The 23,717-nt window shown below is 41.4% G+C and overlaps 1 protein-coding gene across 1 annotated transcript in view; it reads right to left on the reverse strand.

Annotated features, from left to right (window-relative positions):
- ALK (ALK receptor tyrosine kinase) overlaps positions 1-23,717 on the reverse strand; it is a 302,683-nt gene that overhangs the window by 41,342 nt on the left and 237,624 nt on the right. Inside the window, 3 exon segments of the mRNA XM_041424114.1 lie at positions 2,048-2,191; positions 3,545-3,639; positions 14,391-14,560. Coding sequence (XP_041280048.1) covers positions 2,048-2,191; positions 3,545-3,639; positions 14,391-14,560 — 409 coding nt within the window.

Raw genomic sequence — 23,717 nt, forward strand, 5'->3', positions numbered from 1 at the left:
ACCAAGGATAAAGCCCAGAAAATAGGCAAGCTGTTTTAGATTGGAATTGCCTTGAATTTTCACCCCAAGGTCATCACAAATTATTTTAATTGCTCAAAGAACCTCAGTGACCTTCTCTTTGACCCTCATGCAATCTGATTCCCTTTATTTCTACTATCCAAGCCTTTAAATTGAATTGCTCAGATAGGACAGGGAGCAGAAGAGCTAGATGATGTCAAGTCTAGTAAAAAGTAGGAAATAACAAAATTCTTAAAAAAATTTACAGCCACAGGATTTCTAGCCCACACACACTTTACACTAACTTTGCATCTATAATCTAATGCTTTTTTTCTGTTGCTAAAACAGTAGGTACCCTGTAGTAGCTGCCTTAGGAAACTACATCACCACCTACAGAAAGTCAGCCAGAAATCCATAATCTACCCCTGCCTACGGATCCTACCATGAGATCACTGACCCAAGGGCAATACTGAGAGCACTTAAAAGACAACTCCACTTACAGGCAGGAAACAGAGGTACAGATATTGAAGGGAGAACTTCAAAGGATCTTCAAAGAGAACGTATAAAGATACTTTTGTAAATTATATCTTTGTGACAGCCCAAGCTCACACACAGCATCTGTAATACAGCTAAACACAACCTTTAGAGCTGAAGTGCAGCTTCACCCAGCCCAGCATCCTCTCATATGGGCTCATTGCCTCTGTCTCACTCCCTGGAGGCTCCTGACAGTGCTTCTGTACTTTTCTTGCTGTGTGATGCTCAGCACATAAAACATCAGTGAACTCCATGTGATGGCAACTCAGCTGACCCTGTAGGCTGTCCCCTCAGCCTCTGCTGCCAGAGCTCACTTCACAAGAGAGCTCAGGCGGCAGCAGCTGCCCTGCTGTGGCAGCACGGAGTGAGCTCATGGATCCAGCTTTTCAATGAGCCTTGAGGGCTCTGTGGGCTTTTGGCAACACTGACCAGCCTGCTGTCAGCATCAGAGCTAACACCATTAGTCCATACACCTCAAGAGAACACTACAGGTAGCAAAATGAAATACAGCCTAGAAACAAAAAAGATGCAAAGAACTTTTCTTAGGCGGAAGAGTGGGAGAGAAGGAGGCAGCAGGAACAAATCCCTAGGCTTACTGACAGAGCAAAGGAGGCATTTATCAACCCTGCTCTCTAACTTAAGAGGGGAGGTATTTCAGAGTGGCAGGTGGCTGCCCTAAGTGAGGAGAAACAGCTGCACACGGAGCTGTAACAAGCGCTGCCTCTCCTGCAGCCACCCCTCACTTCCATGGTCAGCCCTGCTGCTCCAGCTAGGCTGGAGGTTGTGGCTGCTTGAACCAGCTAGGAAGAGAGGCTGGCAAGGAGGAGGGAAGGAAGCCAGTTCAAATGGAAATGCACCTTTGAGGCCCAAAACAGATATTGTGAACATGTGGGAAAGCCTGGGAGAGGAGAGAGGGAAACACATGGGAGACAGAGATGGGAGGGTGACGTACAATTAGGTTGGAAAGGCTGATTAGGTTGGAAGGGCTAATTACAGTTAGGTTGGAAAGAGGAGCTGAAGGGTAAGGGAGAATAAAGTAACACTAACATACAAGACTGACATTTCTAAGTCCAGAACTGTACTGTTTCAAATGGTCAATGACTATTTACTGTAAAAGTGAGGCTGTTAGTTCAAACCAAGTCTGTATCAACTAGTGTTGGGTGTTGAGGTTAATAAATGCTAAACTCAGTCAGTTTGGACACTTCACTTTGATTCCTGCCCATTTTTAGATGACCATGACACCAGACACACTTATCTTACAGTTTAAGCCCACGTTTTACTTCAAGCAGCTCCTTCTGGTTCTTTGACCAGCTGGCAGCCTGTTACAGTTAAAACCAAGTTACATTTAGCAGCTAAAGGTAATCTCTTTCTAGAGCATGTTTGTTTTATTTGTAAGGGACTTGGGAAAAGCTCTAAACAAAGGCTTTGGGGGAAAAAATTGCATTTAGCCATATCTAAATGAAATCTGTGCTAGTTGGAAATCTCTCCTATCTGATGATGCTTCTCAGACAGTTACCTGCTGGATCAGAAAAGGGGGCACTGCTGAGCTGGAGATTTCCCAGGAGCTTTTGTTCCCATCCAAACTTCTTCTGGCCACCTCTACTGGTAAGCAAATTGATTGAGTCTGGAGTGGTACCTCGAGGTGTCTTCTCTCCACTGACTAGAAAACAAGAAATCACAGATTGGTTTATGGCTGAGGGGGACTGAGTCACTATGTAATCCAAAATTGGAGCTAAAATAAGGGCTGCAGACTTCTGTGCTGAGAATAAGAGCCTGCAGTCACAGGATATAACATTATTAAAAGAAATGGGCAGATTTACTTTCCATCGTTGTTACGGAACTGAGACAAAAGGAAAATAAACAGGAATGAGTGGTAGGCAAAACATTAAGTGAAAGAAGACACAAAGCAGAAATACAGAATACAATCTTTAGCAACTGTTATAAATTTTTTTTTCAGCCAGTAAAAGTATGAGGAATTTTCTTTAATTCTATCCTAATTTTAAGATATCTTTGTAACTTGAGGTATATTGCATTTATGCACAGAACCCAAGAGGTATTACTGCACAAACGGAGAGACTCATGCCCCAGGCAATGCAAATTAACATAACACAAAGCAGATGAAACGTTCTGACTGCAGAAGGGGTTTGGAGGTTTTCAGTCCAAACAGGGCTACAGAGGTTGCAGCTCCAAGCATAGGAGAAGAAAGGATGCACTTAAGTTCTGCTGCTCAGCCCAAGGCAGAAGTTTAATTTGTTCAGAGCAGCAATTCTCCAGCCCTCATGTAAGTTGTTGATCTGAGGTACAGAGTGACAGATCATTGAACACATTTACAAATTAAGCAATTCACTATGCATGAGATTATGAAAGATGAGTCTGACACAAATGTTTAATAAAAATCTACATGTGCCATCAGAGGTAAAGACTGGGCATATTCTAGAGGCCAGTCAATCACAAAGCCAGGATCAGAATCCAATTTTTTCCCCAGAGCAGTAGAGTGTGAAGATCCTAGTTTCTGATTCAGACTTAAATGCATGTCAGTCTAAATAAAATAACCTTGTTCTAATTTAACTGGAATATTGTGCCCAATGTTATTGCAAAGTTAGTGTCAGTCACAGGATGCCTGTCTTTTCCCAGCCAGTGTCCAACTGCCATTCATTTTGATACTGTCACACGGCAAACCAGCTCATGTGGAAATCTGTAATCACAGACTGGCTTCTGCATCAGCCTGGCTGGACAGGTGATGGTTCTGCCTCGGCTGGAAGCTGATCTCCCACACCCTCTGTCTCACTACCCACTTATGCCAAACTGGGAAACTCCCTCCCTGCTCAGCTCCACCAGTAAGGGATGCACCTGAGCGGGGTCCTCTGCCTAAGCACAGGGATTTCTGACACAGACCTTTGCCTTTCAAGAGTCTTTTGAAGATAATGACACCCAGCCTGTTCCCCGCAGTTTCCAAATTTCAATTACATGGCAAATAAAAGACAAGTCGCTTGCAGATAAAAGGAAAACTTACTTGTTAAATAACAGTCCAGACTAAGGGAGACATTGTCAAAAGCAATAATGGCATCAGAGCCTTCTTCCCATGAAGCGGTGATCTGAAACCAAAACCTGCACAAATTGGAAAAAATGGGATTAAATTCTGCTAAAGAACATGAAATTCAGAGCTCTTCACAATTAAAGCAGCTTTTGAATGGCAAAGAAAAACTTTTCACTATAAAAATATTAAATTGATAGAGGAAGTATCCTCACTCCTAACAAGGAAAGATGATCTGAGGAGGAGAGCTATACAGTAATACAGGTGGACAGAATTAGAGAATATTCCCACTCTTCCCTCCAGACAAACAGCCTGAAGAAGCAGAATTGCGTGTATGCATGTTGTCAGAAAACAAAGTCCCCTGGATTCTGGCACAAATAAAAAACCAACCAACCAACCAACCAGACCTCTAAGAGGTTTTATTCTCAGAAGTGATTTACAACCTAAAGTGTTAAGAAAAATAAGTAGGCAGGGCTCCTGAAGTAATTTGGAGTTCCTAAAAGGAACTGGCAATCAAAGGCTGAACCAATTTTAGAAAGTATTTGGTGTTGATGTGCTCTGTAGGAAGCAAAGGGTGTCTAACAGCCCTGGCAGTCACAAAAGAGAGGAACTGACACTGGGTAGTCCACAGGAAGAGCAGAACTCATTATCTCCTCAGAGAAGCTGAGGAGGTTTGCCTTAAATCACTTCCTGATTTAAGGAAAGCTGGCTTTTGCTGGCAAGTTATGCCACTCTTACATTACCAGAAGAAAAATCACTGTAAATTCACTCTCAGTGATATTACAAGTCAACAGGAAGAGCAAAAATTACCCACAACCAAATGCTTCAAATCTGACAGTACATTGACCACGCATTAATTTTGTGTACTCATGGATTTAGGTTTTCTCTCAGCTTAGCAAGTTCATGTTCTCTCCATGCATATCTGCCACATAAAATCATAATACTCTGCTTAGGAAAGAGAAAAATTTCTGAAAGCAGCCAACCATAGCTGAGCAGTCATATACAATGCTCAGAGGTTGCATCAAGACTAGAAAAACATAAAACAATCACATGATGTAGAACTAGCTGCAAGTGAGTATGAAATATTATTTAAACCTCATTCTCTGTTGTGTGTTGATGTTTTACACCAGCAGAAGTTAAACCATTCGTGGGTCTCTTTAATGTAGATCTATTGCTGGTGCTTCCTGCTTTATATTTTAGAGATAAATGTTCAGTCAGAATGTGCATTCTTGCAGGTGTTTCAGTTCAGACAAGAAAATGATGACAGAACAAAGTATTTTTGAGGAGCACCTCTATTTATTTCAAAAGGCTTTAGAAATCCTGTCTCTTCCTTGCAGCAAGGATCTAAATACTGGCAGATATTTTTTCTTCTTCTCACAGACTCTAGTCCTTTCTGCATGGCACTGGGACTACAATATTTTCTCTCAGCTTTGTGTATGTTATTAGCATTCTTACATTAGTCTTGACGATTCTACTGTTTTTAAATACTACCTCGCCTTTACCAGCAAGCCGACCTCAAAACCAAAATTCCAGTGAAGCTGCCCTGGTCATGTGCATGTTTACTGTGGGACAGCATATTTCTGTGTTCTGAATGTGGATTTTGACTGAGACTCCTGACTCTGTCAGCAAATGTAACCAACTTCCACGCTGTTCTCCAACACAGGGCAGCTTTCCACAGGGGACAGTGAGGTTTGGCAAAAGCTAAAACAGACCCCAGGGATATTTGTGAGGATATTTTGAGGATATGTAGATTGGAGTGTCATCGTTGTCTGCAACTGGTGTTCCTGCCAAGCTACAGCTGGGCAGAGTCAGAAAAGCTGACACAACTAAAGCAAAAAGTCAAACCAGAAAAAACTCCTGTCAGCCTCCAAAAGGTGCAAAGGGTTTAGAACAGGCCACAGTCCACCCACAACAGAAAAGATTTCTGTAGTTACGATGTTCTCCCTTATTTCTCATAAAGAAAAGCAACGATGTTCCAACACTGAAATTTCTCACTCCTTGGAGATATGCATTGCACATATGGAGAGACTTCACTAAAACTGACTTTTTGTGTTCTAAAGACATGATCAGCTGCCATGAAAGAGCAGGTGACTGACACAAATAATAGTGGATATGGTGAAGGAAGAGTATCCCTAGCATCAAAGGCAGCTCCAAATTACAAGACAAAATTTTCCTTGCTAAATGATCCATCTTTATCAGCTCAAAAGGTGGCAGCTCCATCCATACCAGTCTGAATATCACAAAAGCATATTTTTAGCCTTCACAAATCCATAAAAAGTGCAACTGCAGCCTGATGCTGCCAACAGTCTCACAGTTCTTAGTTGGGATACCTGAAATCCCTTGTGGGTATGTCTAGGAGGAGAACAGAAGGGAACATATAATCTTTGGATATTAAATTGGCTTCTGATGGAACTGGCTGCCCGCCCCCTGCCTCCCTCCCTCATTTGCTCTACATCTGATATCCCACAACACTTTAAATAAAATTACAGGCTCTAGCATAAACATAAGCTGTTCAGTTTGAGATACTCCATACAAGACTTAAACAAAAGCTGTTGGACACACGCAGTGGGCTCTGAATCTACTTTTTCCTCCAAGTCACAGTGCCAGCAGCAGAGATGATTGAACTGTGTGTGAAACAGATCTTAAAGCACCACAGGTCACATTCTGTGTGTGTTATGGAGAACCAGCACCTACCTCAGGCTGTAAAATACAGCAGAAGCTTTTCCTTCCTTCTTGTGTGCTGCTGAAATGCCCAAGAAGAGGCAGGGTGGAACCTGGCTCAGCTGCACATCTTTCAGACAGCTCAGTGTGAAAATCCCTGCCCTGCACACGGTGACCATTGGTGCTGCATTGAAGGGACCAAGCCTGGTGCATTTGAGCCTCAGCCTATTTCCTCAGGGTGTTCACTCTCACTAAATGCCACTTGCAGACACTTTGATGTGAATTTATGTTTGTAAGGTGTTAAACTGAGGCTGCAAAATTAATTACAAAGACAAATAAGCAATTGCTCTCTGTCAGCTTTTCCCTCCTGCAGACTTTAGCTCAGGGAGCATAAGAGACAGATGCCTCTGCAAAGACTACAGTACACCTTCTTTCTGCCTCCAGGCAATGGAGCACTTCTAAAAATATCTTCAGGCAATTTCCAAAGGTCCATGCCCCAAGGTGTTACGCATTGATGCACTTTTCATGTCGTGCCTCTTCAGTCAATAAAGGGCAGTTCTTATAAGAATTATCAAATGTTCAGTTTCTAAGACCTTGAAGGCATGACACAAACCAGTATTTCTGTTGTTGAAGGGAGTGCCATGTCACATGCCCGTATCAGAATGCGATAGGTTGCTTTTTACTTTTATTTACAGTTCACTCAAGTTAAGAGATAGCCTTGCTAATTTCACCTGCAGGAACACCAGGACCAGAACTCTCCACAAGAGAAATAGCCACAAGTTAATCAGGGATGAAGAAAAAAAAGACAGAAATGCCTCCAATATACAGAAAATCTGTGAATGCTGAACAATATTAGGACCATCAGTGCTGCTTGGGTTGCCTATTAATCTTATTTTTTGCTAACATGAAAGCAATTTCAGTACAAACCTTCTCTTGAGACCAGCATTTCTGCAACAAATAGTTCATCATTTTATCTTCCCTTGTTTAATGCCACTATTAATTTAGAAATGTGATGTCTTTCAAATTCCATTGAAAAAAGATCATCAGTTAACCAACATTTCAATCATTAGCTTTGGTGGCTTTAGCTTAATGGGCTAATTAAGGGAAATTTAATCAAAACTCAAGATGGAAATGTCACACATCAGTGAGATGGAAAAAACCCCACAGACAATCTCATTCCCTTGCTTCCTCTCCTTTTTTTTTTTAATTTTTCCCCTTTCCGTTTGATCCCTGAAATCAACAAAATAACTCCCTCTGACTTTGGTGGGAGCTGACACTGAAGCAGCAGCAGCAGCAGTGACTCAGAACAACCCCGGAGGTGACAATCACCACAAACTGGTGTTGGTGCACAGATCAGAGAGGGCTAACGCTGACTGCACACCCTGCATCTCCACTGGCCCCAGCACAGATACTGCTCCTCAGCCAGGCACAGACACACCCACTGCAAACACAGATGCTGCACTGCATGGCCAGGAAAGAATATTCCTGAAGGCACAAATACAGGAGCAGCCAAATGACTGCTGGCAAGTTTGCCATGACTTTGTGGCTTAGTAAATCCCTGCAACTTCCTCACATGGAAGCCAGATCCTCATCAGATAAGTCTGTGTTTGTAAGCTAGATTTCTTCACAGGAATGAAAGTGTGGCAGCTATGAAACACTTTAATTGGTTATTAGAAAAATTATGAGTTGAGGAGCAGTGGAAATGACTTAATTGTCTCCTTTTGCCCTACTCAACCTGGAGCACAGCTAGAAAGAGGATTCCTTAGATGTATGACAACTGGGAAGTACAAATTACACCCTGCAGAGCTGAGTGGTAGCTGAGCTGTGAAAGCAAAAACATACAAAGGCCTTTTTAAAAGAAATTCTGTTTGAGGTAAACAGGAAATGCTGCACCAGGGGGACACCCTCCCCCTCCTCCTTTCAATCTCCTCTCTGGGGAACATCAACTCCTCTGTTTGAAGGATACAAATTTTACATACACTCAAAAACCACTCAAGGGTGACCACTGCTCAAATATTTCAGTCACAGATAAGAAATTACACAAAATGAGCTTTTTTTGGTTTGTAACTTCGGTCCCATCTGTGAAATATCAATCCATATGAACAGTTATTTGAAAGCATAATTTAACTCAGTTTAATCTGACCAAAACAGGATAATATCAAAGCTTCTGGTCTGTAATCTTTCCCACTCCTCAGGTTTTTTGAATCTTAGGTTTTACTTTTTGTGTGGTCAGTATTTGAGCTCTGTCACATCACCCTGGCTTTTCTGTTCAGCTCTTGATTCTAACAGAAGACTGGTTCTCCCCAAAATATTTGGGGCTTATTAGACAGGGAAATGCAGAACTAAAAGTGTGAAGATGTATTTATAGCTATGTTCGTATAGCCTCCATGAGGACACTCTTTTGCTCACATCATCTATCCCTATATCTTCATTGCACAGAAATGTTAGGTTTTGCATGTATTCTATCTTCTTCTGATGAAAGGGAAATAAAAAAAACCCATTCTCATTGCATTGAAGACCTCTGCAAGCTGATTTTGTGCAAATTCTGCAGCTCCCTCCCTTCAGTAACTACTCTGAATTTCACCTAAATATTGTCCCTGGCTCATATAGACAGTTCAGGTTTTCATCATCCAGACTCAGGCAGCTGCCTTCATGCCATTATTTTAGAAAGCTTCATAATCATTATTTTTTTTCTTTTGATCATAAAAGGCAGGGATTATTAACCAAGATTGAACATTAATCTCCTCTGTACTCAGTCCCCCATGCAGTGACACGAACACAGCGTGTCTGTACGTACAAATCTCATTTCATAACTGGTAATGTTTTGCCTCTGATGGAGATGATTTCTCTCCCTACCTAGCTAAAATAATTACAGCTGAACCTGCTTGAGACCGAGGTATTCACAGAATGGAGAAATTTCAGGTCACTAACCCTTATTAGATTCGGGTTCCCATTAACTTCTCTCTTACAAATGATGCATTGTTAGCTCACTTCACAAAGGAATACTCACTATTTGGGATAAAAGACACATTTAGAGGAAATAAGATTATTTGGAGAAATATAAGCATGTTAACAAAACTCAGTTACAGTGACAGAATTGCCATGCAGGAAGTTACTTAATAGCTAGTAATAAAGCTTTGAGATTCAAAGGTGTTATTAAAGACAACTATGCGTGGACAAAATCTGTCACAGGTACTCTGCACACACTGTCACCAAAACCCCCTTCTCAGATGCACAGTACAACATTTTTAGAATAACTCTTTCAGGAGGAGGTCAGTCATAGACAGACATAATTAATGCTAGAGAGCAAAAGAGCAGTGATCTGGTTGTTATGGTCTCACTGCTTTTAACAAAGTAATGTGTGGCCACCTCAGGGCAACACAGCCTGGGCTTGTAGGGTGGATGTAAGAGAGACTGAGGAGATCTGGGTGCAGATGTGACCAATTAATATTTATTCACAGAATATTCTCTGAATTAATATATACATACTAATGTGTAGGCAGACATATGACTAGCTTGTGTGTAGGGTCCCTGTTTCCTCTTAGAGAATGGGAAGAAAATTTAGGAATAACATCAGATAAACAGGCCCCTGGGTCAAAAATATTGCCAAGAACCTTCCTTTTCCTTCCAAATGGGAAACTTGACACTCAGAAATTTATAAATATATCCTGAAAGGAGTGAGAGGGAAAGACAGAGCAATGCAAGAAAAATTACTGGACAAGAAGAGTGCTTAGCCACAGCTGGTGGAGATACAGGGGTATGAGATGAGACCATTTCTTTCTACTGCTGCAATGAGCGAGAGGCTCCCCAGGTGCTGCCATTGAGACCAGAGCTGCTGAAGGAGCCAGACAATCTCACTCCCACAGACTGAAAGGGAATCCCACATGGATATGGAAAGCAAAACCTAACGAGAGCCAGTGCAGTTTGTAAAAACCCAGCAAGTCAGCAAAACTGGAATAGGTAATGAAGACAGCTAAAACAAAATAGAAAGCGCAGTTGCTGGGACATGAATTCTGACTTGTTGAAACAGAATATGACCCTCTGAGGTAACTGCTGTCTGTAGGTCTTCCTGCTTTCTTCTTCAGGAAGCTCTCATCCTTATGCAGCCTTCCAGGTAAGTCACCTTACTGATCACTTCCAACATAATAAAATTCTCAGTCTGTGTTCAGGAGAAGGTCATCAGCAAGAAAATAATTTTGAAGCTCTCTGAACACTATGGGACCAAAAGAAAATTAGTTTTTCACTTTCTGAACATGCTTCCCTGCTAGAAGGACATGACCTGTCCTTGCTATCAGTGACAAGGCAAATGGTGCTGCTATTCATGACTGAAAATTTAATTTCTAGGAACCTCAAGTAAACTCCTCTTATTCCTTCCTCCATCTGGCCACTACTCATAAAGACTAGATGTTTAAGAAGAACTTAAGAAGTTGAACTTAAGAAGAAAGGAAACCAAAGAAACCTTTCTAACCAGTAAACACATTTAAATTCTTTTTATATTTCCACACAGTCTTCTTCTGTCATGGGACTGTGCTGAGGTAGGAAGGTTATTATTAATATTAGCTATTTTTACCAGATTCCCCTTACAGAGGTTACAGTGAAAGCTCTTAAAAGAAAAGGACAGGGTTAGTAGAGAATAGAGGCCATAAAGTCCAGAGCTGGGCTGGGCTGGCTCACTTGGAATCTACTTCCCGGCAACTTCAGCCAGCTTGTAGAAGAACCCAGAGAACTTTTAGTCTGCATGCTGCTCCACATGGCTGGCCTCAGCTTCAACAAGGGAGCAAAAATCAAGAGATTTAGAATTTGTTTCTTAAAGCATTGATTTTCCAGTCAGGCTTCAGCCTATTAGTGTTAATCCTTTTCCACCTCTCACACTCCATAGCAAACAGTTGCTAAGCGTTGGTGATAATGAGCACCAGCCTAGAGTGAGCTCCAGAGAATCACTTAGTTACATGGGACTGTATTTTATCTATGTGCTGTACCTTGACAACACTGTTTAACTAACAGAATGTCTAATTATTAGCTACACAAATCACTCATCTTCAATTACATCAGGTTTCTGTTTGCTCTTGCTGTCACATTCCCACAACATTATCATTATTAAAATTTAAATGCACATGTACTAACTAAAAGCAAATATATAAAAAAAGCAAGCCCAAACTACCAGCTAAAAAATAGTTTTCAAGACTGTTTCCAACTTGCATTTCTGTGAAGTTAAAAAGGTACAATCCTTGACAGGCTCATCACTTTTCACTGGAAAACAAATAGTAATTTTCCACCAAGTCAAACAGTCTTTCAATAAGGTGGTTCCTACTCTACTCTCAATCTAAATGTTGTAGTATTTCACTAATGTGTAAATTCCAGTAAGTACAAATAACCATTTATCTAGCTTTCACTAATCTGTGCAGACTATTTGACTTGCAGATAACGCATCCTTTAGAGAGAGGTAAGTGGCTCTAGAGGGGATAACAAATCACAGCAAGGATTGTTCATTCATGTTGAGTATATCTCACTGGCAACTTAAAATACAGCACCTCTGGAGGTGCTGCCTTTTTCCTGCACAACCTGTTCATCCAACAACTTAAGGAGCTCTTGCCCACAACTGGCTTCTTTAATTGTAGCTGCTTTGATGGCACATCCTTGACCAGGCCCTTGGCCCTTCCTCCCCCATGCACAGAGGATAGCCAGCATTTGGAATTGGGTCACAACTCCGCTCATCAACTCTGTTGATCAACACAACACATGAGCTCTCAGGACTGCACTGCTAACATCTGCTAGAACAAAAGCAGGTAGATAACTTGAGGAAGATGTAAAGTGCCAGCACTTCAGCTTCTTTCAAGTCCATGCAGGTAAGACCTCACACAGGGTGAAATTGTGATTGCATGTGCTCAAGGTTGCCCAGGCTAACACAAATCTACCATCCCTCAGTCACAATTTTACTTCTTTGTCTTACTCCTCCCTCTTTTCTGTTATTGCCAATTCACCTGAAATGTTCTAGCTGTGATTTTCTGCCAAAGTGTAATTTCTCCCAACAGCCTGAGGGATATCAAACATTTAAGAAATGTCTGTTTCTAAAGATAGAGCTGATCTAATTTCTTGGAAGTCTTCCTAATGATTCTTTGAAGTGCTGTAAGCCAAACATGGAAATTATGGCTAAGCAGCTTTTGAACAAGCATGCTTTTGAGCAGTTTTAGAGCATATTATCTTGTTATTAATAACACTTTTCATTCAGTTTCCCAGTCACAATGGAATGTGCTTTAAATTTGTGTGAAACTGGTACCCTGACGTGCTTTACTCGAGAGCTTTACTTCTTTGAGGTGATTTAAACTTTCAGCTCCTCCTGTAGGAATATCTGCAACATCATGGCTCCAACACAGACCCTCACAGCTTCTGACACAGGAACCACTTAGGAAAAGACAGACACAGTAAGCTTTCAGCAGCACCTGCACTGTGTTCAATTAACTACTTCTTACAGTTCAATAAAACTGTCATTTATCTCCATTTATACACTGGAGTCTCACCAGTATCAGTTTGGTGTGTACTTCCATAGAATTCCTTCCTAATCTGTACAGCAGTCCAGATTTCCTAAGAAACAGGTTTTGAGATGGTAAGAAAGATGCTTGCAGTATTTCCAAGTCTCACAGGAGGCTTCTTTCTTCCCAGGAAGAATTGGTTTCAAATTAAATCAATCTTAGAAGAAAAATTCATTAAAATAGTGCAGTTTCTGTGAATAAATAAGGCAAAAAACTTTTCAAGAGACACCAAAACTTCAAAGTTTTCCTTGCTTATGTCTTAACCTCCAACAAACTTCCTTCCTTCAGGGAAGCCATCTGTCTTTCCCTGTAAGCAATGGGGAAGTAAGCGTGTCAGCACCTTATACATAACAGTCAGCACTGTGTTATCAGCTGAATCCATGATTTCTCATGAAGCACTGCTAGCCTGACTCCTAAGATCAAAGTGTTCTCTGCCTGACTGTGCAGGCAGGGAGAATTTAAAGGAAAGCAATAGTACAAGGGTACAAAATAATTCAGGTACAAAACATTCCCCTGGCAACACTAGGAAATAAATCACATAAATAATAATGGCAAAATAAACCATTCTTCAAAGGAAACACAGCTGAAGGGAATGAAGCAACCAGGTATTTTTACAAATGGTGCTTTACCAGTGACTGCACAATAAGCTTAATGCTGGCATTTTTAAAATCTTTGACGCACACATATTAATTATACATTCAGGACCAAAGCATTGGCAGTGTCCTTGTTGTATTTGCAGCCTATGTGCATCCCCAAGTGCCAGGAAGATAAAAGACATATTCATATGTTTGTTCAAAGTTCTGAGAAGGCAAACTACCCCTTAATGAAATCCATTATTTCTAGGGCACAGGTTTCAAAAAAGACAAGGGACACCAGTGCTTGTGACACAGATGGTAGATGCATCTTGCAGCCTAAGGGCCAGGGCAGCAGGAGGTGAAGTATGTCTGTGCCTTCTCTGGAAACATCACACCTTAAAAGTAAACAATGAAAGAGAGTATTCCCTTAAAGACAACTGGCAAGAAACAGCTAAAACAACACTCTGCATAAACATATGCTACCAGAAAAACATTCTATGCTTAAAGCCAGAATAAAGCCATGACTGGCACAGCCCTTTATCAGGGTGAGCTTCTGCTACAGCTAACACAAAGGATGATCCATCAGATGGATTCTTGTCTGATTTTGTAGCAGGCTCTTTTCTCACCTCTTCATCCTCAGATCTAGACACATTGAACACCAGGGGATTTGCTACCCAGAAAAAATATCAGCTATGGAGCTCACATCCAACTCCAGCATACCACGAGGGAGCACCAAAAGTGTGACATAAGAGAGTATGCAAAGAGAGTGGTTCCCAGTCAATGAAATGGAGACACAGAAGTTTAAGCGCCTTGCTGTAGACTACCCATAGAATCAGCTTTTGAACAAAAACTTTGACTTGGGAGTTGCAAAATTGTGGGCTTTGCCCAAAATACTCAGTTATTCTTATTGTCTGCTTCTAACAGAAGATGCCTTACAAAGGACAAAGCATTTCTGCTTGAGGGCACAGTTTCCAGGAGCAATGCTGGCCATTTTTATCAGAGGTAGCTAGTGCTGACAGGACTGGTCATCATGCAGCAGAATAAGGAGAAGACTCATACCTATCCAGTATCTCTGGGAGAGGTAAGATCATCCACTGCCACACTCCCAACCCTTCGCTGTTCTCGGAATGCCAGAACGTCCAGCTCTGCTCCCTTCCTGTCTTGTTGTCCATCAGCACCAGGGATACGTTTCCCAGCAGGACACCGTGGATGAGCCACGACATTCGTAACTGGAAGAAACAGAACATATGAGATTAAACATCACAAACGTCATTCAAAAGTTAACAAAGTTATCAGTTCCTCTTTCTTTGCTTTCTAATCACCAAAAAGTTGATTCTTCCATTCTTATATAATCCCTTTAGGAAACTCCACAGATGTGGAAGCCTGTTATACCTTTATATGCTATTGAACATTGAAACTACTGGCCTTTTTTGTTTTATCTTTGTAGAGTTGAGTCTAAACAGTCTGCTTTACCTTTCACATATGTGTCTAATTTTACAGGGATAAGATTATACCTCCATTTTGAGCAGTACAAAGACTACACGCCCCTAAGATACCACCTAAGAGATTCAAGTTAAGACTAACAACTTATTCACTAATACATTTTTATATTCCAGCAGCAGTAGCAGCAAAAAAACACAGGGAGAAGACTGCAATAAGCAGGCATCACTAGTAATCACATCCTCATCCCCCAGATACTCTTTTCAAAAATCAGTTTTTACTTTCCATCCAAGTTTCTACAGATTTTTCAATTAAAGTTCAGTAATAATTTGGTGGGTTTTTTATTAATTAAAATACTTCAGGGAACCATTTTTCTAACATTGCTGTTATGATAATATAATTTAATCCATTTCTATGTGTTTATCCCTGTATGTAAAATTATTTCATGTAGTTTTCTCATTTTATGACTTTCTCTCTCTCACTGTATAAAAAGAAAAACAATTCCTTCCACATCAGGCTAGCTTCCCAATCCATAGTATATGAACACAGTCTTCTTATTTTCTTGCAAAAAAGAGGAGCTAGCCCTTTGTTGATAAAGAGCACAGGTAAAACACCCATATCCATATATATTCTATTCAGGAGCTGGGTTTCATATCAATAACCAGTAGAGGTGAGAATGCTGAAGGAATGAGTTTATTAAAGCTACATTAACGATGGATGTTTTGGATACAAGAAAGTGTTCAGCACAGAATCTAGTATCCATACATATTAAGTAAAGCACTCTGGTTTTTAGCACTTCAAAGCCACCACCAAATTCAGGAGGCTCGGAATTCAGTTTGTATTTTACAAAGGAACACCTGATAAAATTACTTCCTTGCTTTGATAGCACAGAACATCCATATCCATTTCTCAGCATAAAACAAAACTGCTAAATTTTGCTTGCCGTTCCTATGTCATGGTGTAAGTCTGTTCTGGCAGCCAAATCAGATGCAGGCATCAAAGTGACAGAAGTGTTGCTATTATTCCTAGTTTATGATCACCATTTTGGAGTGGGTGGAACAAAATTCTGGATATCCATTGTATTAATTATCAGTTCTGAATCTGGGTAAACACTACAGTTCATCTGCTTGTCTCCAAAGCGACAAAGAAAGAAGTGACTTTATACTGCAAAACTGTGATAGAGACTGAATAATCTAGATGGGGCCCTTCTTTCTCTCCAGTCCAAAAATCCCTGGACTTGCCTGGAATCCATTGTGCTGTATGACTCAAGGATTGATAGATTGATAAACAGATATGCCAGTTTGTGTCTGTGAAAGCATTTTGTTACAATATTTTGGCCACACATCCTAAATTGATGTGTAAGATTTTGTGTGATCCAGCAAACCATCGCAGGTGCCCACAGCACTTCTGGGGACAAGCTGGTCAAGTCTGGACTCTGGTCAAGTCTAACTTCCAGCTCACTCCCACCACAGTTCTGGGCAAGGATTCATGGAGTCCCATGACTATTTCCACAGTGTCAGGCAGTGGAAACCACAGCATCAAGTGTGAGGATTTTTGCCTCCCAGACACCAGAGAGAAAAAGCAGAGTCGAGCAGGATGGCCAGGAAGTATTTCAGATTCACAACATGATGGCCATGGAGGCAGCTGAGGAGGGCTGAGTCCACACCCAGCAACCAGAAACAACACTGGTGAGAGAGGCTGCTGACAAATGCTCATGGTATAGGAGGCTAATGCCTCCAAACTTGGTGTCTGCGTGGCTGCTCCTAACAGGTGACAGTCAAAATGTTGGGTATTCTATATTTTCAACTGCCTACAAAGTGAGGCATTTTTTAGTGTGAATTTAAAGTGAAAATTTATACCTTTCAGACCCAGTAAAGTAATTTTCCTTGAGGAAATTGATCAGGACTTAACTACTTGTTTTAATAAGTTTGGAATGCCAGTGGATATTTTAAACCCTCCACTTATACCAGAGAAAGCAACACCTCTTACTGAGACTCCACATGTCCACTTTTAGAAGCCAAGTGCCAACTCCCCGTGCAATACACTATATGACATTTTTAATACAGGTGAGTTGGAGCAACTTCACTGTGCCATTTTGGTAGTTTAAAATTTGACAGGTAAAGCAGAAGAGCAGAAGCTTCAGAAAGCTTTTAGGCAGAAGCTTGCATACCTCTGTCTTTTCTGGAGACCTGCCAGAAGGTAAGAGGCAACATCTATATGGTAGGGAGTGAGGGAAGAGAGAGCCTTTGATAGCTGTTAACGTAACACTAGAGCAAAAGCTGAAGCAATTGATGGATTGGAATGAATGCCTTTGCACACATGTCAGCTGTTTGAAGGAAAGAAGTAGCTGGCAATAGATGTGGGAGATCAGCTCATTGGCAAAGTGCAATATGCAAGCTCTAATGAACTGGCTCTGAGTGAATCGACTGGCACTGTGTCCAAATGGGCATTTTTGGCTGTGATTTCCATGGTTTCTAAGCTTCACAGCAGGGCAGTCCAGGTCTTTTAACACCTGCTGAAGTGAACCAGAGCAGATGATGAGCTGGATACCATAGTAAAGACTTCTGAATGGGGCTGGCATTCATTCTGTAGAATACAGCATCAATGATGGCAGATGGCACTACATACACAGCGCACCCTGCAAGCAGAGCAGTGGCACATTTGGAAAAATCTAAATCTGGGCTGTTGGTGGAATACCCCAGCATTATGCATCAAACATCTCCCTCTGTGTTAAACTTGCAGCACAATATTCAGAAGCTAGAAACATCACTGAGAAATTAATTAAGCGTAGAAGGTAGGCAGTGGCTCAATGGCACCTTGCTTTCTGGCTTTAGAACCCAACAGAGCTGCTGATCAGCTGTTCACATGCAAACCCACTGACTCAGTAAATGAAATGGTCTAAATTGATCTGGGGAAAATTAACAGGAGGGAGAGCCCATGGTAAATACACAGCATATTGAGGCAAAACTCAGGTCAGATGGCTACATGTACTATACTGCAAACACCATCTGGAAAGATGCCTTCTGAGAATCCCCTTAGCCTCTGAATTGGTGGAGTTTCTGAACTGACAAACAGGAGACTCAACTCATCCCAGAAAGAAAAAAAAAACCCCAAAATGAATCCTTATCAATATCAACAGGCCTTGGCAGGTGAATAAAAACAAGGAAGGTAGATTTTCCAGCACAAGCTGCATAATTTCAAGACCACTTGAGAACTGAGACTTCCATTTTACTTCCTTATGCAAAAAAAAAACCAACCAAACAAACAAACAAAAAACAAAAAAAAAAAAAAACCCCAAGAACCTTCTGGGTGAAGTTTGAACTTGCTGACACCTGTGAATCTACTTTAATGGCTAGAAACATTCCAGCATAAACTATCTCTGAGATGCCTGACTGAGGACCAACGACACACACTTGCAGCAGCATAAATAAAACATTCTGCAGTGACACTCTGGAGAGCTGCTCTTTCTTTTTCCTCGCTTTCTGTATAGCAGTGATGCTGACTATTAGCATTATGGTCCTACCTGGCAGGAATAGATACTTGGCCATCTTTAACACAAGTGAAAAAAGGAACCAGAAAAGAAAAACATACTTCAAACAGGGCTTAGAGTAAAGTATTTTTAAGAAGACAGAGAAGAGTCTACAGACATTTTCCTCCCAAGGAACTGCAGTAGCTGGATCTCACTGGTAGCTCTCTGGCCAGCAACACCTCAACTCTAGACCACAGGTTTTCATCTCGTGAGGCAGCACATCACTTAATTCTGATGCCAAGTCCTTGCTCCCTGCCTCCATGATCATGCTCAAAGGAATTTCTCAAAATTTGCCTGACAAGGAACAGTGGATTCTTGAAATGTAGACATTTAGTCTCCTAAAAAACATTACTGTTTCCTTGGGTCTTCTTTACTGGAAGGGAAAGAATAGAAATTGTTTTCAGCTGTGAATGCACTGACCCAGTAAATGTAGGTAAGGTATTAAAGGAGCTTGGAAAACATCTCACTGTTGAGGAGAAACTGAAGTTGCAAGTTGGAATATGATTTGCACAAAATTAGGCTATAGCTGCAGACACCTTTGCCAAGTCTCAGCAAGCCTTGTACATGAATATGAGCTACCTCTGACATGTGAAGTTTATCATACTGATGGTATTTTTTTTCTTACTAGAAATGAGAAATGGTTGCATACAACAGTACAAGCAAAGACATCTATTACCACTGTTCAGCAATTCAGGCTTGGACTCTTATGAATAATAAAGAGGATCAAAAGGTCTTGTTCCTGGTTTTTGGCCAGATCTACAGCAATGCATGATAAAGACTCTCTTGTAGTCTGCAGACACTTCTGCTTTAGATGAAGACTCAGGTGTGAAAGCAAAAACCTTTTGTAAATGATAGAATTTTAATTAACTGATCTGATTATGTAGCTTTAAAATACCTAAGCCGGCAAGAGAAGCTCATGTTTTATATTCACAGATTCTCCCACTATTTATTCTCACATTATTTCTTACTTTATTTCAGAAAACAGACCAAGAGAAAAATAAAAGCAACAACTAAAGAGAAAGTGTTCAGAATTTTGCTGTCAGAGGACTGTGGAATGACCAGCATTCAAGAAATTTCAGATGCTATAGACCCTCTGATCCAACAACACAAAAGCCAGGTGGGAAAGGGAGCAAGAGAAGACAGATGACAGTAAATAAACTGTATACATATTTAAAACAACATTTTAAAATAAAAAGTATGTTAAGAATGTTCTGCCAAATAAAGCACATGAAAGGCTGAGCTAGAGGCATATCTATGTTGCATTTTTCATGCTCGTAAATTTTCAGTGTCAATGTTATTACCATGTACGCTTCTAAGTTATTTAAAGCTCAAGGAGTGGAGGAGAAAAAGAGACACACTCTGCAGGTGTAAGCATAGGGCTCAGAATGCACTCAAGGAATGATTTATGTTATTGACTTACATGCCTTGAAAAAAATGCAACACTTCTGCATAAAAAAGAGAACTGAATTAATAAACAGAGAGGATGAAAACATCTTTATATCTGTAAACCTGACTGAAAAGGCAAACTTCAACTATACTGTTCTACATCAACACGTTAGATTTATTTTTGAGAGAGAGTACATTTACATTCAAGAAAATAATTTCAGGTGTTAACGAAATCTGGCCCAGTTTAGTACTGTCTTACATAACATAATGGTGGCTTTCAAGAAACAGCTCGTTGAAATGTCAAAATAACATCAGAAAAATATTTTCATTATTTTAAACACAGCCAAAAGCACAAAGCACATTTACTACCACAGGAATCTGTTTGTATTGTTTCCCAGCACAACTATACCTTTTAAAATGTTTGACCCAGGACCTACCAGGAAAATGAAACAATCTGGTTCCTAATCACAAAGCAGTCCCTCTTGCAGAGTCACCTTACTCTATGGAGGTGCATGCAATAACATTCCAGGCTAATTTCAAATTCACCCCCATGCAGGAGCATCAGCTCTGCTGTTCCTCTCCTTCTCTATGACAGCCCACACCAAAGCTGCAGCTCAGCTTTTGCTTATCAGGCACGGCACTGAGATTCTGTCACAGATTCCCTTGAGCTGAGCAAAGCACAGCCTTTCTCAAAATTTGCTCATGTTTCTGGAGTGACTTCCAAGCAGCGGGAGCAGTAATAACCCACCACAAAATGAAATCTTGCAGGATAGATGCAAGACTACAGCCCAGGCAGGTACACCAGTACCAGCCTCTTGCATGTCTTTATGAGAGAAAGCCACGCACTATGGGAAGAAACAGGCATGTTTTTTATGATCTACAGGTACCACAACATCCTTCAAGGCCTGAGGATGCAGACATCAGGGAACATCTCTAAAAAATGGAAGGAAAAGCAAATCAGCACACGTGACTGTACCTGCGCAGCAATAATGCTGGGCTGAGGGAGATGGGATTGCCTTCTTGTCTTAGACATGGGGGGTCAGAACTGAGTCTCCAGCTTCCACACAAAGATGAGTAATCCCTGGGCACCTGCAACACTTCTGCCAGCTCTCTGACTTCTTTGTGAAGTACTGAGAAGTAGGTGGCCGTGATAGTTTGGAAACTGTGCACACCTAGGAGCTATCAACTGTGGCAAAGCAATTAGTTTTGCCATGGGTGGTGTCTGAGATGACAGCACTTCCCTTGGATTTAATTGCAGTGTGGTTTCCTAGGTTCCCAAACACCAGTACAGCTTCTAATGACATGCATATGGATTTCTTCTTCAAAATGAGGAAATGCCTATCCATCCCATGCTCCTCTTTGACCTGTCAGCCTTGTACATGCCAGTTGATTCCCAGTCAGAGGAGGGGAATCTCAGTGTGGCAGAAGGCTGTGTTTTACTGCTTGAGCTCTAAAAACTCTGCCTTTCAATCAGGCCACTGTTTTGCTTAATTCTTTGCACTTCACGTGCATTCCTATGCTCAATTACACGTGCTTTGCTTCCAGTGAACTTTTACATGTGGGTTAAAAGGTTTTCACTCTTGATTACTGTGACTGTTTAGTTCCAGAAGCATTTCCTGAGCTCTTTGTTGCATCTCCCCTCTCTGGCTACTTCAGGGTAATAGAGCATCACTTCACAGACTATGGGAACCACTTCCTGCATTCACCCAAGATTTAGTAGAAGTGCCACAGTCTCCCTCTTCCATACAGAGTGGGTTTTAAACACAGACTTAAAGGGGTCAACAAGCAAAGGGCTCTACTGAAAGTGCAACAAGAAAAAGATAACAAAGGCTGTCTGGACTGCAAGCAAGAGAGATTCTTTGAAGCCAGGATGCTCCAGCCAAGATTTAATAAAACAACAAAAGGAAAGAGAAAAACTAACTGAACCAAGATAAAGGGCAGCATCACAAACCGACTGTTCTGACCTGCCAAAAGCACTGAAGAACAAAGAAAATGAAAATATAAGGCTGCTCAAAACAAACAGGAATGAAGTGCAATACAAAGCTACACACAAAGTGCAAGGCACATTAGGGCCAATCCCAAAAGTGTGGGAAAGTAGAGGCTGTGTTTATCACAGTATCTCCTGTGTGCATTTTTATCCTTTCCCCATCTTTTGATGCGTGTGGGGCAGTGCAGAGTGGGTGAGGCTGACGTTTCCCTTCCTGAGCTAACAAGGAGCCTACTGCAGGGCATGGCAAGGGCAGGCAGCCCTGCGTGCTCCTGAGGATTGAGCTCAGGCTGCAGGGAGCACAAAGATGGAGTGTCACAGCAGTCCTGCACTCAGTGACAGCTCATATACCAAGCTCATCCATGCTGCGGTGTGTCCAAGTGCTAACACCAACACCACTGCATACAGCTGCCCAGAACCTCAGCAGGGAATGTCTTTGGACCAGGCTGGTCACTCACCTCCTTTTCCAGTCTGTCACAGTGTAAGATTACACAGCCAGGCTCAGGGAGAAAAAACAATCTCAAAGCATTAGAAACCCTTTGTGGCTGGTACCCACTGTGGACTGCTTGGCTGTTTCCTTATCAGCTTTGAGTCCTGCTTTCATGGACATCTTGGCCAAACCCCAGAGTCCTCCAGCCTGGCAAACAGCACTGGGGCAGGTAATGTTCCTCATGCTGAGGCTGAAGTAATTAATTCCTATGAACACCTCAGGCTAAAAATCAGGGTGCCAGCTTCTGCTGTGGTGGATGTGATAGGTCTAACATGACTGGATAAAAGAAAATTAGGGAATAAGGGGAAGTAATAATAACTTCATTGAACAGCAGGTGCCCCAGAGCTTTCATGTAGCAGGGCAGAAGAGAGGGGAGTAAAAATTATCAGACTGAGGATGTTTGCTGACCTCCTTGCTGCTTGCAGGAGTGTGAGCAGATATCTGAAGGACCATGAGAGCTGGATAAAATACAAGAGGAAGGGCAGATTTATGGCTGGATCTGATGGTGGAAGAATAAATGGGTCTAATTCACACATACCCTTGCTGGGATCCCTTTGCAACATGAATTTTGAGTATTTTCTGTGGGATTTCAGCTGCCAGAGAATCTGTCCCAGCTGTGACATGCCAGGTAAAGTTGTCAGCAGTGACAGGTAAAAGAAAACTCTTCTTTTAGTGCCTGAACTTGAGCCAGTTCAATCACAAAGTGGTTGAGGGTGAATAAATACAGGACAGCATTACAGTATTTTCACAACCTCTTTTCTGACTATAATTTCACTATTAGGAAGTTTGTTGGCACCTATTGGAGGAATAAGTGCGTAGGGAGGCATATCTCCTTTCTCCTCTTCTGTTGTGTTGAGAAGTGGAATTAAATTATTCTCTGCACAGACAGATTGTTCCAGTAAAATAGAATTTGAAGCCACCAGGGATCCACTGAGAAGGGAAGCTTTTACACTATATGAAAAGGCAAGAGACAAAACCCTTGCCAGAACTCCTTCACTTTTTATTACCGACAGCTGCAACGCTGGATGCGTCCGGATGCCTTTTAAGTGCCAAGGGGAGTGACGAAGGTGGGATGGCATGTGAGCAGATGAAATACATGGCAGCTTCTCCCCCGACGGCAAGTTTAATTATTTGCTGTGTTGTATACACAAGAAAAAAAACACACTGATATTGGGAAATCATTCACTGTGATTCCTGTCGGGTGGATTATGAAAAACACTCGCTCTTGCTGGTCCATGGCAGAACAAGGTCTTAAAATATTCACAACCTGCTTATGCCTTTGTCACAGATGGGAGGAAAAACAAGGTAGAATATATTTCAAAGACAGAGAACATGAATACATCAAGAGAGCAAAACCAGAGGTGCTTTGCTGTATGAACTGAGATATCCAACAGAAGTGAACCAAAACAAACTTTAAGGCAAAGAAACATCTTCCTCTGTGTAGTTTCATTCCAGAGAACTTTCTAACACATCCCTTCTTGTCCTTTCTGCATTTAAAGCTCACTGGAACAGTTTTTTTTGTCTGTTCAGTACTCAACCAACAAACAGCTGCAC

This window comes from Onychostruthus taczanowskii, unplaced genomic scaffold (assembly GCF_017590055.1).
Source record: "Onychostruthus taczanowskii isolate IOZ18803 unplaced genomic scaffold, ASM1759005v1 scaffold80, whole genome shotgun sequence".
Lineage (NCBI taxonomy): Eukaryota > Metazoa > Chordata > Aves > Passeriformes > Passeridae > Onychostruthus > Onychostruthus taczanowskii.